At 40.8% G+C, this 15720-nt stretch overlaps 1 protein-coding gene across 2 annotated transcripts in view; it reads right to left on the bottom strand.

Moving 5' to 3' along the window:
- The window catches only part of ZFAND3 (zinc finger AN1-type containing 3), a 323622-nt gene that overhangs the window by 74394 nt on the left and 233508 nt on the right, over positions 1-15720 (bottom strand). For both annotated transcript variants that reach the window (XM_062186051.1, XM_062186050.1), the window contains exon 3: positions 2967-3149. In XM_062186051.1, coding sequence (XP_062042035.1) covers positions 2967-3149 — 183 coding nt within the window. The remainder of the gene's footprint in view (positions 1-2966; positions 3150-15720) is intronic.

Raw genomic sequence — 15720 nt, 5'->3', positions numbered from 1 at the left:
TAGAATAATGCTAAGATGCTCAATAAATGGTAGCTATTATTATCTCAGTCTGACACACATTTTGGTGCCTGAATTGTTTATTGTGTCCTGATCCTGGTAGGCGTAGCTCCAGTCCCGGTTCTATCAGGTTAAGATGCTGACCAGCATCTTAAAAATTTCTCTTAAATCAGTTCTTAACCTAAAGGTCATGATGAACATTCCTGAAATTTTATGCAAAACTGGATAGAAATAGGTGGTGTGTATTTTTTCTAAGACTATAAGGATCATAGCTTTCATCAGCTCTCTCCATTAAGTACATGACCTCAGATTTTTAAAAAAACAAAATCAGAATCTACTGCCTTTAATATTATCACTACCATTTTTTCCTCCTCTAAGATAACTTTCAACATCTATCCTGACCTCTACTGAGTAAGTTATAATATATATTTTTTTAAGATTTATTTACTTGAAAGTCAGAGTTATACGTAGAGAGGAGAGGCAGAGAGAGAGAGAAGAGAGAGAGAGGGAGAGGGAGAGGGAGAGAGAGAGAGAGGGAGGGAGAGGGAGAGGGAAAGAGGGAAGGAGGGAGGGAGAAAGGGAGGAAGGGAGGGAGGAAGGGAGGGAGGGAGGGAAGTGAGGGAGGGGTCTTCCAACTGCTGGTTTACTCCCCAGTTAGCTGCAACGGCTGGAGCTGCACCGATCCAAAGCCAGGAGTGTCCTCCGGGTCTTCCACCCAGGTGCAGGGGCCCAAGGACTTGGGCCATCTTCTACTGCTTTCCCAGACCATAACAGAGAGCTGCATCACAAGAGGAGCAGCTAGGACTTGAACCGGCATCCATATGGGATGCCGACACTGCAGGCGGCTTTACCCACTATGCCACAGTGCCAGCCCCAAGTTGTAACATTTTTAAAATTCTCTCTGCCAGTATAATTCTTCCTGTTTTCAGTACTGCCAGGTTACTTCTCCAAAAAAACAAACTGTAGTATTATCACTTTCTTGGCTCATAAACATGGCTACTATTCAAAGTCCAAACAGAAGGCATTAAAGTCTTATAGCTTGGCCATAATTTACCTTTTCAGCTTTGTCCTCCATTCTCCTCCCTAGGTGGCCCTAAAGGAGTCACTTGCCATTAAGGAACTCTATGCAGCTTTCTTCCACTGCTTATTCTACTCTGCTAAGAAAGTCTTTGCACCACTTTATACTCATGACTTCCTATACCAAACCAATACCCTTTTTCAACAGTCTACCTTTATTTCATCTTTTAAAGATTTATTTTACTTACTTGAAAAGCAGAGACAGATAGACAAGGAAGAAGAGATAGAGATGGATGGGTGGGAGAACTTCTTCCATCTGCTTGTTCACTCCCCAAACAGCCGTAACCGTCAGGGCTGGGCCAGGCTGAAGCCAGGAGCCAGGAGCTTCATCTGGGTCTCCCATGTAGGTGCAGGGGCCTAAAGATGTGGACTATCTTATGCTACTTTCCGAGGCATATTAGCAAGGAGCTGGATTAAAGTGAAGTTGGGACTCAAACCAGCACCAGTCACTGTCTTTAATACATAAGGCCTATTAACATGAGTGTACACGAGCACGGACAATGGTTTCTCAACTTCAGCATTTCCCATATGTCAAGCCAAATATTTCTTAGCTGTGAAGGGCTGTCCTATGTAATGTAAGGCATTTAGCAGCTTCCCTGGCCTCCAGATACCATCGATGTTGTAGGGGTGGCAGATGAGGGATCACTCCTGGTTAAAGTTCACTGATACACTAGAACAAATATATTTAATTTCCCTTGCTAAACAGTAAATTCTTAGAGGACCATGATTATGACCTTCTTTATATTCTCAATATTATGAAGTACAGTAGTACATGATAGATTTGGGTAAATATTTTTCTCTGCTAATCTTTCCAAAGTTAATAAAATATTCTAACATACCACATTTTTAGATTTTCACTAAGCTTGAAACACTAAATTTAAGTTTTTTAAAAAAGATTTATTTATTTATTTGAAAGAGTTACAGAGAAAAGAACAGCCAGAGAAATAGAGAGTCTATCTACTGGTTAACACCCCAGATGGCTGCAACAACTGGGACTAGGCCAGGCTGAAGTCAGGAGCCAGGAGCCTCTTCTGGGTCTCCCATGTGGGTACAGGGGCCCACGGACTTGGGCCATCTCCCATTCATTTCCTAGGCAGATTAGCAAGGAGCTGGATCAGAAGTGGAGCATCTGGGAATCAAATTTGCACCCATATGGGATGCCAGGACCACTGCGCCACAGCGTCAGTCCCTTTTTAAGTAAAATTTTTGAGAAGTAGAAACTGTTAAGCCATAATATTCCTATATTTTCCAACAAACCCTATCAGTTATAGTTGTGCCCCAAAAGAAATGCTTCTAGTCTAAAGGTTAAGCAGACAAGGGACTTCCCTATCACACACGTTACAGGATTCTATCACTAAAGACTGTAACAGAAACCGTCTCCACCCCCTTTCAAACAGCCCATGCCAGGAAGTACACAGAGTTATCATCTCAGTGAAATGCTTAGAAAGAGTCCACTTCTGGGTAGGTAGGGGTAAGGGCTTCAAGTCTAGGCTTCTGCATCACAATGAAGTTCCTTAGAAAGGGACTGATACTCCACAGAGTTAAAAAGAACAGATTCCTGGGCCTCCCTCCAGACCAATTAAATTGGAATCAGAGAATAGTGCTGAAGTTCAAAATTATTCTACAATCCCAAGTGAATTCCAATGTGCAGCCAGGGTGAGAGCCACTGCCCTAGCTGATTCAAAAACCTCATGAACCTTGACAGTTAATATAAAAAGCTATCCCTAAAGAAGACCTTAAACTCTACATAATGGCTAAAACTTCTTCAACTTGTTGTATCTGGGTCACGTCTAAGAACTGTGGTTGTTTTCTAGGATTAGACAGGAACAAGAAACTCACGACACAGTTCCTAGGTTGCTCCTGCTACCACCTCTCAGAATCTGGGCACTTACATTCCTCTTTATTCGGTGAAGGTACATTCAGTTCTGTCGGAAGCGGCTGCTGGCTGGGACTAAGAGTTGGTGTGGTTATCGAGGTATTGTTGTTGTCACTGGTGGTCTCTTCAGGAAACAAATCTGATTGGCTGGTACTTGTACTTGGAGCGGAATCATCATCTGGTTGTTTCTTTTGAAAATCTAAAGAAGAATGAGAAAACCAGTTTAAATAAGGAGTTCATAATCGCTTGTGAGTATCAGAAAACAATATAAATTAGTATAGAAATTAAATACAACAGCAATAATAAAGACTAACTTGGGTCATAAAACAAAATGGAAATGTATCCATATCAAGTGCCTGGTTCAAGTCCCAGTTGCTTTGTGCTTCCAATCCAGCTTCCTGCAGATGCACCTGGATGCAGCAGATGATGGCCCAAGTACTTGGGTACCTACTGCCCATGTAAGAGACCCCAGAGGACTTTTAAGTTCTTGGCTTCAGCCTGGCACAGCCCAAGCTATTGCAGTTATTTGGGGAACAAACCAGAGGATGGATGATCTCGTTCTGTCTCTCCCTCTCTCTGTCTCTGTTATTCTACCTTATAAATAGAATAAATAAATTTTTAATAAAAATGGAAATAGCTGGCGCCCTGGCTTAACAGGCTAATCCTCCTTGCGGCACCGGCACACCAGGTTCTAGTCCCGGTCGGGGCGCCGGATTCTATCCCAGTTGCCCCTCTTCCAGGCCAGCTCTCTGCTATGGCCTGGGAAGACAGTGGAGGATGGCCCAAGTGCTTGGGCCCTGCACCCGCATGGGAGACCAGGAAAAGCACCTGGCTCCTGGCTTCGGATCAGCGCAATGCGCCAGCTGCAGCGGCCATTGGAGGGTGAACCAATGGCAAAAAAGAAGATCTTTCTCTCTGTCTCTCTCTCTCACTATCCACTCTGCCTGTCAAAAAAAAAAAAAAAAAAAGGAAATAAAAAACACACACAGGGGCTGATGCTGTATTCTATGTGGCCACCGGTTCGAGTCTCAGCTGCTCTACTTCCAATCTGGCTCTTTGCTAATGGCCTGGGAAAAGCACTGGAAGATGGCCCAAGTGTTTGGGAGACCTGGATGAAGCTCCTAGCTTCCAGCCCTGGCTGCTGTAGCCATCTGGCTAGTGAACCAGCAGATGGAAGATCTCTTTGCCTCTCCCTCTGCATCATTGACTTTCAAAAAAACAAATAAATCTTTAAGACAGACAGACATTGGTAGGAGCAACTAGAGTTAGTTTTCTAAGGTCCTTTAATTGTTCAGATGAATAGAATATCACATTCTGATTTTAATGTTCAACTTTGCAAAATCAAAGAGGCATGTAAAAAATTTTAAGAGTAACCAGTAGAAGGAAAAAAGAAACAAAGCAAAGCTTCTCAAACCAACAGAGGACAGAAAAAAGGAGGATGAACAAAAAACACATAGTAAAATGTAGAAATAAGCATAAATATATCAAAAGTGGTGGCGAATGTAAACAGACTAAACCAAAAAAGGAAGACAACTCAGACTAAAGCCCAGGCTACATTCAATTCACTAACATTATACTAAAAGTACAAACATAAGGACACAGAATATTTAAAATACATAATAAAGTATATTTTACAATGTAGGAGGCAAATATAAATGAATAGAGAGCCAGCATAGCTGAAGCCAGTTAGCTGATATATGTTATCAGATATATAGACTTTAAGGTTAAAAAGTATTACCAAAGATACAAAGGATTATTACATAATGCAAACTGAATACTCTTTATTCAAAATATTTGGGACAAAAAGTACTTTAGATTTCAGGTGTTTTTGTACTTTGGCATATTTGCATATATACACACACAATGAGAGATTTTGGGGACAGGACCAAGTATAAACACTAAATTCATGCTTCATGTGTTAAATATTATTTTTTGTGTGCCAGCATTTTTACTGTAACTTGTCAGTGAAGTCAGGTGTGCAATTCTCCACTAAAGTTATATGTCCAGCACTTTAAAATTTTTTGCATTTGGGTTTTTTAGATTATGGATGTTCAGCTGGGGTAGTCTATGCAACAATTCCTTCTATTATTTTTTTAATATTTAAAAATATTTATTTATTTGAGGGATAGTTACAGACAGGGAGAGGGAGACAGAAACAGAGAGAGAGGTCTTCCATCTGCTGGTTCACTCCCCAAATGGCCAAAGCCAGGAGCCAGGAGCTGCTTCCAGGTCTCCTACCAGGCTCAAGCACTTGGGCCATCTTTCACTGCTTTCCCAGGCCATAAGCATGGAGCTGGATCAGAAGATGAACAGCCAGGACACGAACTGCCACCCATATGGGATGCCAATGCCACAGGTGGAGGCCTAGCCTACTATGCCACAGTGCTGGACCCCAAACATTCCAAAACTGGAAAAACACTGAAATCTGAACACTTCTGGTCAAAGCATTTTGGATAAAGGATACTTGTATAACTGTCTCAAACAAAACATTCAGCAAAATTAGAGATTTATAAGCACACATAGACCCCAATGTCCAAAAGTTAGAAAATACATTTTCAAGCCCATGTGGAATACTTAGAAAACTAACACTTTGCTGAACTTTGGCCACTTATGTTAGGATATACAGCAACAAGCTCAACAAATACAAAAATCTTCATAAGATACCAAGAATGTGACGTGACCAAAGAGCTATTAAGGTAGAAATCAGTTCTATACTTTTGGGTCAAATTAAAAATAAAAAAATTATGTCTTTCAGCAAACTATAATTCAGTAACGTATAAATATCCAGAAAAACTTGCACATGCATTACCTACACCCCCGTTATTTCATCCCTAGGTATGTTTGTGAGAAACTCAACCCATATGTTCAAGAAGACATAGAAGAGGATGTTAATTACACGCTTTAAAAAAAAAAAAGATTTATTTATTTATTTATTTGAAAAGCAGAGTTAAAGAGAGGGAGAAGGAAAGGGAGAGTCAGAGAGAGAGGTCTTCCATCTACTGGTAAACTCCCCAAATGGCTGCAACAGACGGAGCTGAGTCAATCCAAAGCCAGGAGCTTCTTCTGGGTCTCCCACTCAGGTACAGGGGTCCAAGGACTTGGGCCATCTTCTGCTGCTTTCCCAGGCACATTAGCAGGGAGCTGGTTAGGAAGTGGAGCAGCTGGGACTCGAACCAGTGCACATATGGGATACTGGTGCTGCAGACAGTGGCCCCTCAAATATATTGTTTAAGGATAAGGATATTTAAACCATTTTAAATCCTCAAATATTAACAAAATGCAGGTTATTAATTACTTCTTAGGCTGAGGGAGGAGGTATGGCAGTGAGAGGCACATAGAAATGTTCAGAGATATGGGGCCGGCACTGTGGCATAGCAAGTAAAGCCACTGCCTATAGTGCCAGCATCCCACATGGGTGTTGGTTCAAGTCCTGACTGCTCTACTTCCTATCCAGCTCTCTTGCTAATGGCCTGAGAAAACAGTGACAGATGGCCCAAATCCTTGGGCCTCTGCACCTGTGTGGGAGACCCGGAAGAAACTCCTGGTTCCTGCCTTTGGATTGGCACAGCTCCAGTCATTGCAGCTAAATGAGGAGTGAACCAGTGGAAGGAAGACCTCTCTCTCTTCCCCTGCCTTTCTGTTAACTCTGCTTTTCAAATAAATAAATAATTTTTTTAAAAAATGGAGACAGGTAATCATTTGTTAGCAGAAAACAAAGTAAAATGGTATATTCATTCATAAAACATTACACTCTACATAGAAGTTAAAATACACGAATAAAGCTGTAAGTATAACAGAAAAATCTCAGCAACAATATAGAGAAAAGCAAATTACAGAAGAATATATAATAATATGTATATAAAAATTCAAAATATGTAAAAATAATTGAGGTAAACAATAATTATAAGAGAAAGACATAAAAGGAAATGATACACCAAATCCAGGACAGTGCTTATCTCCTGGGGGCCAGGGATAAGGAGAAGAACACAGTTCTTTATTTCAATTCTGTGACTTTTTATTTCTTCAGCTGGTGGTCAATATATGAAGAATGATTATTATCTATAGTCGCTGTATTTTCATTTTAGAATTCTAATGCTACTCTGTGAAGTACAGATTATACTTTACTAAATCAAGTAACAAAAGTAAATGAAGATTCTTACCATTCCAGAAGCTTCATTTTTTGAACCACAGAGAAACTGCTGCTAGCACCTATAACTGCATCCCAATCACTACAGTTGGACACATTCAGAGCATAAGCTAGTGTTTATGATGCACTTACATGTGCCTGGCACTGAACTATTTATTTCTACAGCTCATTTATGTTAATGCTCAGGAAAATCCTAACAGAGCAAGTATAAATAATACCATCTCAATGATTTAAAAACAAAAACTGGTGTCAAGAATATTTAGGTAATTTGTGTCAATCCAACAGCTAGGAGCATCAGGGACAGGTCCATTTGACAACAAAGCCCATCATCTTTACTGTCACAGCCACAGGATGCAGAATGGCGAGCACTAAACCCATTCCCAGCACCACGGGTGCGTCACGGAATTCAGTGGGAGTCACTACCCTGCTGCGCTGAGCAGTGATCACTGGGTCCCACCACTTCCTTTCTGTGGATTTTCTCCTAGCCATTTTTCTTACTCTCCAATTTTTGACATTTTAAAATGGCTTATTTTCTCAATGTTATTATTAGTAGAGCACCTTCAAGACAAAGGTACTACATGAATGGAATGAAGACATTACAATGCTACTACCATGTTTTTAAGTCATGTCATCTCATCTCATTAGCTTGTCTATGTTGGTAATCACTGTGTCCTTCCGGTAACCTAAAAGAAGTGAAACCAAGTCATCATTCTATCATCAAGCGCAATCCCCAAGGTCTTGAGACAGACACACAGAAACTCACTCAGGCACAGTAACCTTTTGAAGTTAAATGATGTTGATGTCTGAAAGACAATTACCCAGTTCCACTCAGCGCATGTCTGTTATGCTCCTCAGCTGCCAGGGAATTCTTTTTCAGGTTTTCTTTTGTGAATCAGCAGTTGACATGATGTACCCTCTTTTAACCCAGGCTCCCATTTATGCCTCTTCTACATCTCCACAGAGTGATGGTGTCAAAACATCATCAGACTAACGGTATTCACTGTAAACCAAACTGGCAGCTCCCAAGCTCTAAATATTCTCTGCTTGAATGAAAATAAGAACCAAAGAATCACAGAGTTTGACTCCTAAAAGTGACTTTAAAGATTCTGCTCAAGGGCTGGCACTGTAGGGTAGTGGGTAGAGCTGCTGCCTGCAGTGCCAGCATCCCATATGGGTGCTAGTTCAAGTCCCAGCTGCTCCACTTCTGATCCTGCTCTCTGCTATGGCCTGGGAAAGCAGTAGAACATGGCCACATCCTTGGGCCCCTGCACCCATGTGGGCGTTCCGGAAGAAGCTCCTGGCTCCTAGCTTTGGATCGGTGCAGCTCAGGCCGTTGCGGCCATCTGGGGAATGAACCAGTGGATTTAAGACAGCCTCCCTCTCCTTGCCTCTGCCTCTCTGTAACTCTGCCTTTCAAATAAATAAGAAAATTTTTAAAAAAGAAAAAGATTCAGCTTAATGCCCTCACTTTACAAAGAAAGCTGCAAAGAAGCTAGAAAGTTAAGAAACTCACAAATTTAGAATTAGTCCTAAGAATTTTCTAACTATGATGCAAAAGTGAGCAAGTTTATACAACACAAGGAATTTTACAGATAGACCTAAAGTCAAATCCTAACTTTGCTATTAAGTGGCATACGGCTAAAAGCAAAAATACTTATTTTTCAGAGCCCAGTTTTTAAAACAAAGGGAGATAATTATTCATTCCTCTCAGGATAACCTGGATTAAGTAAGAGAATATACATAAAGTATATGGCACATGGGTACTCAACAAATGATAGTACTTAAAAACAAAAGGTATTTTCTCATTTGGAGAAAGGGCCACTAGATATTTGCATCATATCCCTTACTCTCTTGTGCCTTTCTGAGTCATGCGACTTTGGGAGGTGGGAAAGAGAGAGCAAACAAACCCCAGAAGTCTACTGTAAAGATGAAGTTGAGCAGGTTCACATGCAAAGAAGTAAAGCAAAATACAAGACAGAGCTACTACCTCCCATCATGCTACACTCAAAAGCAGTGCAGATGAACGGTCTAGAACCAGCTGCTTCATCTAACGCAGATACAGGGAAAGACTGCACACTGTTTAGTGTACAATGTTCATATAATTGAGAAAAGCAGTCATCTTCAAGATTATCCATCCCTATAATGAGAAACAAGCAGGATTACCTATTTGTACAAATTGGTGGTGATGGAGCAAGGACAAAAGCCTCAGTCCATTTTGGCCTCTTACCTGCATGACTGGGGGCGGGGGGCACACTCCGGAGCTGCATTCCTGGCCTGCCAACTTACTTCAAGCTATATAAGCCACTAGTTGGTGTGAAAAGGCATGCTCTCTGCTGAGTTTGCAGGTAGCTCTCTCTCTCTCAGGTTTATTCTCTAAATAAACCTGCTCTGGCTGGAGTCTGCGTTCTGTCTTTGTCTTACTCTCCTATCTTTACAGGTGGAGTTAATGGTACAATCAGAGATGCACACTTGCCCTTGAATAATGCTGTAAGAGTCTGTCAGAGGTTTATGTGAACTGCTACTTATAAAACCTGAGTAAAAACGTTTGAATTGTAATGGGATTATTACTCAAGAGTGGACAGCAGTCAAGATATTTGTAGTTTACCTTATTATCAACTAGAGGTGTACATTAGCAGGAAGTTTGAATCAGAAGTGGGGCCTGGACACATGGTCCAATTCTCTTGGCACACCTTGTGATTTCCCACAGCATGATACTATCTATGGTATATAAGAATTAATGATCTGTTCACCTGTCAGTTTCCCACATTATATAGGACCTAGGACTAAAATGGTGCTTAGTAAATGTTAAATGGATGAATAAGTGGCCACATGTTTTCCTGTAGAAAATCCATCACTGGATTATATATAAAAGTATTTATTAACTATTATTTTAAATCTGTCACAAACTACTTTGTATGTCTATAAGGGTAGTCATGTGGGTTAGTATTTCTAAAAGATGAAGTGCTCAGTACTCGAGAATCTCTGTTTTCATAATCTATACATGAAGATGAGAAATTCAACCACGCTTGTTCCAACTCACCTATTAAGACTAACTGGCTCACTAGTAAGGTTTCTACCTCATTACTATTACAGACACTAAAGTTGGGTACAAAGAAAATTAAATAGGAAACGAAAAAGGAACTAAGACTTAAGCACCTACTATGAGCCAGGCATTCTACCAAGGGCTTTACACTTCTTTTCTCATTTCATCCTCAAAATAAACTGGGTGGTTGACGTGTCTTCACATTTTGGCAGAGGGCAGTGGGGCACAGCAAGGTTGGGTAACCTGCCCCTCCTAACAAGTGCTAGACGGGTGGGTTTGATTGAAAACCAGGTCAGTCTGACTCTAATGTCTTGTTCTCTCCCCTACAGTATGCACCTCTGAGGCAGCTGTCTCCCAGTTTGCTAAAATACATGAGCTTGCAGCCCACAGGGAACACTCTGCCAGTACCCATACTCCTGATCTCTAAACCCTACCTGACCTTATATCACAGATTTCAATTCTATGTTCCCACAACAAGTCACATTACAAGTGACTGGTAATGTAATTTCCCTGCCCTAGTCCTTCAATGGCCTCACTGCCCTAACACCATGACGATCATAAATCCTAAACATGGCTCAGTAACATCCTAAACCACTGCTCTTCCTCTCTACTCTTTCTCTCTCTTTCCCAGGTCTTTCTGATTTCTCAAACCTCCAAGCTCTTTCTCTACCTGGAGTACTTAGATTATGGCACACAGGAGACTTTATCCTAGTATTCCCCTTGATAACTCCTACTCATCTCTAAAGTAGAAACCCTGCTTCCTTGTGGAAGTCCTTATGACTCTCCATATGAAGTACTATTTGTTGAATGAGTCTTATTCACTGCTTACCCTGCCACACAGCACACAATATAGACTTGCTGAATTTAACTTATTGGATACTAGTGAACAAATAAGCCTTAAGAATATTGTTAGTTCTCTTAGGCATTAATAGATTTTAAATTTCTTTATAGGAAGTAAGGGTGCATTTACATACTATAGAAAACATTAGGCAATCTTGTCAACAAGATATTTGGATTTACAAATTGTCCCTGCACAAATAAAAAAAACGTCCATACTACTCATCATGGGTAGTATTTGGTCTTGATGGGACTCAAAAGGTCTCTGAACACTGGCATCGTGGCTCACTTGGCTAATCCTCAACCTGCAGTGCTGGCACCCCGGGTTCTAGTCCTGGTTGGGGTGCTGGATACTAGTCCCGGTTGCTCCTCTTCCAGTACAGCTCTCTGCTTTGGCCCAGGAGGGCAGTGGAGGATGGCCCAAATTCTTGGGTTCCTGCACCCGCATGGGAGACCGGGAGGAAGTACCCAGCTCCTGGCTTTGGATCGGCGAGTGCCGGCTGTAGCTGCCATTTGGGGAGTGAACCAATGGAAGGAAGACCTTTCTCTCTGTCTCTGTCTATAACTCTCTGTCTCTTTCTCTAACTCTGCCTGGCAGAAAAAAAAAAAGAAAGAAAGAAAGAAAGAGGTCTCCGAAGTCATTTTCTGTTTTAGACTCAGTCCACAAAACTGTAAACTAGTATCTGAGAATACAGATAATATTAGATTGATACTCAAAAGCACATCCTCAAATGCTTCTTTCAAAAGTAGTAAAAAAGAGAACATATGAAACTGCCAAAGTTTACTCCTAACTGTAATCATGTTTGTTTTATAATCTGGTTTATCACTAAAATTCTACAGTCCCTAGATTCTCTGCAGCTATGGAGCAGACTGCTCAGAAGTGTGAACTAGCAAAAAAAGTTATTTGGAGTAAGGCTTGTTTCTTATGCAGCAATTATTATGCACACTATACAGTTTTCCCAGCAATAGTGTCTCATATTCATTTACAGGGCATAAATTAACATGTTAACTTTACTGCAAATACCTAACAATTTATTAGTACTACAATGACATGCACAAGAGACCCATTTACCTCAGTTCAGTCTAACCAAAAAATGTGTCAATTTTTTAAAAATTGAAAACACAGAAATTTTCTGAATATTGTGACATTAACCTAATTCAAACAAAATGTGCATTTGATGACATGCATACACATACACAGGTCAATCACCAAAATTACCAACATGGCTAGACATACTCTGGAGAAAATTAGGCAAAGCTGACTAAACTAGGCAAGTTAAAACTCAAAAACAAACCAAAAAGCTGTCGCTATTTGTTCACAGCTGACCCTTGGTACCATCTAGACACCTCCCCTAAAGCCATCCTTAATGTCATTCACAAATCACAAAAATGGCATGAATGTGGCATGCACCTAACTGCTTGAGATGCTGGAGCTTGTGAGATTATTTGACTCCACACCTACAGCTTCAAATGACCCATCAAGACTTCAGTGACAATAAAGAATTAGAAGAACATTTGAGAATAAACCACAAAAATATCAAGTTACCTCCTTTATAGTACCCTTGTTTTTAAAACTATATCCACAATCTTTGTGATATCAGCACTTCATTTTGTAGTAGTAGTAAAAGACACAAAAAGTCATTCCCACCTGCACTTCCCTTTCAGGGGCAGGAGGACTGAGGTGGACAGCAGTGTCCCTGCTGCTGCCCACAGACACTCCTGCAATTTGGCTCTCTTTGCCCTTGCTTTCCACTTCCCACAGAGTAGTTCTTGAATGAGATAAGCCTACTGTTGAAACTCCCACTTCCACTCAGTTCTCAGCCTCACCACCCGTATCAGGACCACACACCACCCATCTTCAAACCATCTTCACAACAACATAATCTGAGGGAAGTAACGTGTGTGCACAGAAAATTCTGTACATAATCCCGAGTAATCTTATTTAATCACATACAATTATATGCAAACAAATTTTCCCCATCATTTACAGAACATAAGTATTATATCCTAAAACGTATCACAGACCACAAGGATCTCAAAGAAATCAGACTGGATTTGAAAGAAGTCAGGTCTCAAGCAGATGGCCTAACACTAGACCAGTACATTAGCCCAAGTCTGACTTTCTCAGCTGTGATTACTGAACAACACAGAGTCAGAAATAATCTTAACTTCCTACCAGGTTGCATTAAGTTTTATTGCTGCTTTATTTAAAAAAAGGGGGGAAGGGTATTTGAGCTGGGTCACTGACAATAAAGTCTTATTGGAAACAGTGATTTCCAGGTACTAAAGACCCATTCTTTTTTATTTATTTACTTAGAGCAGGAACACAGTCCACCACTACCACAAATTTTGCATTTGGGGAAATTGCAGGGGTCAGCACAACGGCAATGCAACAGACAAGCCTCACCCTAGAGAAAACACCTTTATTTTTATGGTATCTCCATTTTTTATAAAATATCAGAATCTGATAAAGTCATGCTATGTTACTTATTTACCTTCTACTGATTGAAACTCAGACTCACTCTTGATTCTCAAATGGACATAAGGTACTGATTCAATGTATTAAAACACTATAGCTTCCTCTCACATGGAGAAAATAAGTTATAATAAAGTTCAGGAAACAACTGCCCCATACATGGTGGGAAATCCAATCTGGTTTATCTAAATTTCACAAGTTTGGAATAACTAACATACTTAAAAATAATTTTCACTCATGAATATACTTTTTATTTCACTTCCATGTGTGGGTAAATGGGTTTTGGATGGAATGAGGAAGTGAAAGTTATCCAATCCAAAATTATCTTTCAGGGCAGGTGCTGTGGCGCAGCAGTTTAAGCTGCCACCTGCAATGCTAACATCCCATATGAGGGCTAGTTGGCATTCTAGTTTCTCTGCTTCCAGTCCAGTTCCCTGCTAATGCACCTGGGAAAGCAGTGGAGGATAACGTCAGTACTTGGACCCCTGCACTCACATGGGAGTCCCACATGGCGTCCCAGGCTCCTGGCTTTGGCCTGGCCAGTCCAGCCCCTGTAGCCATTTGGGAGTGAACCAGCAGATGGAGGATCTCTCTCTCTGTGTAACTCTGCTTTTCAAATAAAGTTTTTAAAAAATATTTTTTTAAACAATCAAGTATTTAATGGCATGTAATGTAGGCAAATTTCTCCTGTTAACACTAAACAAACTGGTATGTTCTAAGAAGATATAACTCATATTCTCTTACTCCAGGCAGCCAGTAAGCAGCCTTTGCCAATCAAAATCCTTGATCACAATTTCTAATTTAAGCAATCAACTGCACTTATATCTTGTCTCAGTCTGAAAGATACATAGCATTAAATACGACCAGTGCAGAAAAGGAAAATGGGACCTATATATTATTTAATGACCACCACCACCAGTACTCACCTTTCACAACTGATGCCCTTGGCTTCTAAGTTGGGATGTTGTAAGAAAGAGCCATGTGAAACACACTATTTTTTGAACAGCTATTAATGAGAATATTGTTCACTATTTTCACTCTCCACTTTAGAGCCTGTAAGATGTTCATAACCGAATTGTCTATATTTTATTTTTGTTTTGACCCTGAGGAAGCTCAGAACTCAATGTGCACGCTCTTTAATGATCATACAGATGTTTATGATGTGAATTTTTGTGTTCAAAGCATCTCCATCTTGCTAATCAATCCTGGTTTTCCCTGATTTCTCCATTTAAAAGGTATTGTACTCTACATACATTTTTTTTAAAAGAAAATTTTATTTATTTGAAAAGCAGAGTAACAGAGAAGGACAGATAGAGAAACAAATCTTTCATCCATTGGGTTCACTCTACAAATGGCTGCAAAGGCTGAGGCTGGGTCTTGCCAAAGCCAGGAGCCTAGAACTCCATCCAGTTCTCCCATGTGGGTGGCAGGTACTTGGGCCATCCTTCAGTGCCTTCCTAGGTACACAAGGAGGGAGAGGGATCAGAAGCAGAGCAGCCAGGACTTGAACCAGCACTCTGATAATGGTAAGTCAGCGACAGAAGCAGCAGCTTAACCCTCTGTGTTACCATGGGGCCCGTTTATGTTATTTCTTACTAAACTAAACTATCACCTTTTAAAAAAAGGGGTGAGCAGGGGAGGCAGCATCACGGTACAGCAGATTAAGCTGCCGCCGGAGACATCACTATCTCACATGGGTGCTGGCTCATATCCTGGCTGCTCCACTTCTGATCTGGCTCCCTGCTAATGCACCTGGGAGAAGCAGTGGAAAACAGCCCCCAAGTGTTTGGTTCCCCACATTCAATGTGGGAGATTCAGATGAAGCTCCTGGCTCCTGGCTTCAGCCTGTCCCAGCCCCGGCCACTGTGACCATCTGGGGAGTGAACCAGAAGATGGAAGACCTCTCTCAGTCTCTCCCTTTCACTCTGTAACTCTTTCAAAATAAATAAATATTTTAATAAAGAAATAAATAAAAAGCTGGGGGGTAGGCATTTAGTGTAACAGTTATGATACCAGACGGGAAGAGCTCCTGGGTTCAAATTCCAGTTTTGTTCCTAATTCCTGGGAGACAGATGATGGCTCAAGTAAGGGCCCTGCCACCATGTGGAAGATCTGGATTGAGTTCTCAGCTTCAGCCTTTGGCTGGGGCCACTGTTAGCATATAGGTACAGAGAATGAGAGCTGTCTGTATCTTTTTAAAAGAGGCAGAGATTAATAAAATCATAATAAATATAATTTCATTTTTATGTTGGGAATTTTAAAAAGAC

Source organism: Lepus europaeus, chromosome 3 (assembly GCF_033115175.1).
Source record: "Lepus europaeus isolate LE1 chromosome 3, mLepTim1.pri, whole genome shotgun sequence".
Lineage (NCBI taxonomy): Eukaryota > Metazoa > Chordata > Mammalia > Lagomorpha > Leporidae > Lepus > Lepus europaeus.
Note: the sequence above shows the minus strand (reverse complement) of the source record. Positions and strands in the feature narration are given on the sequence as shown.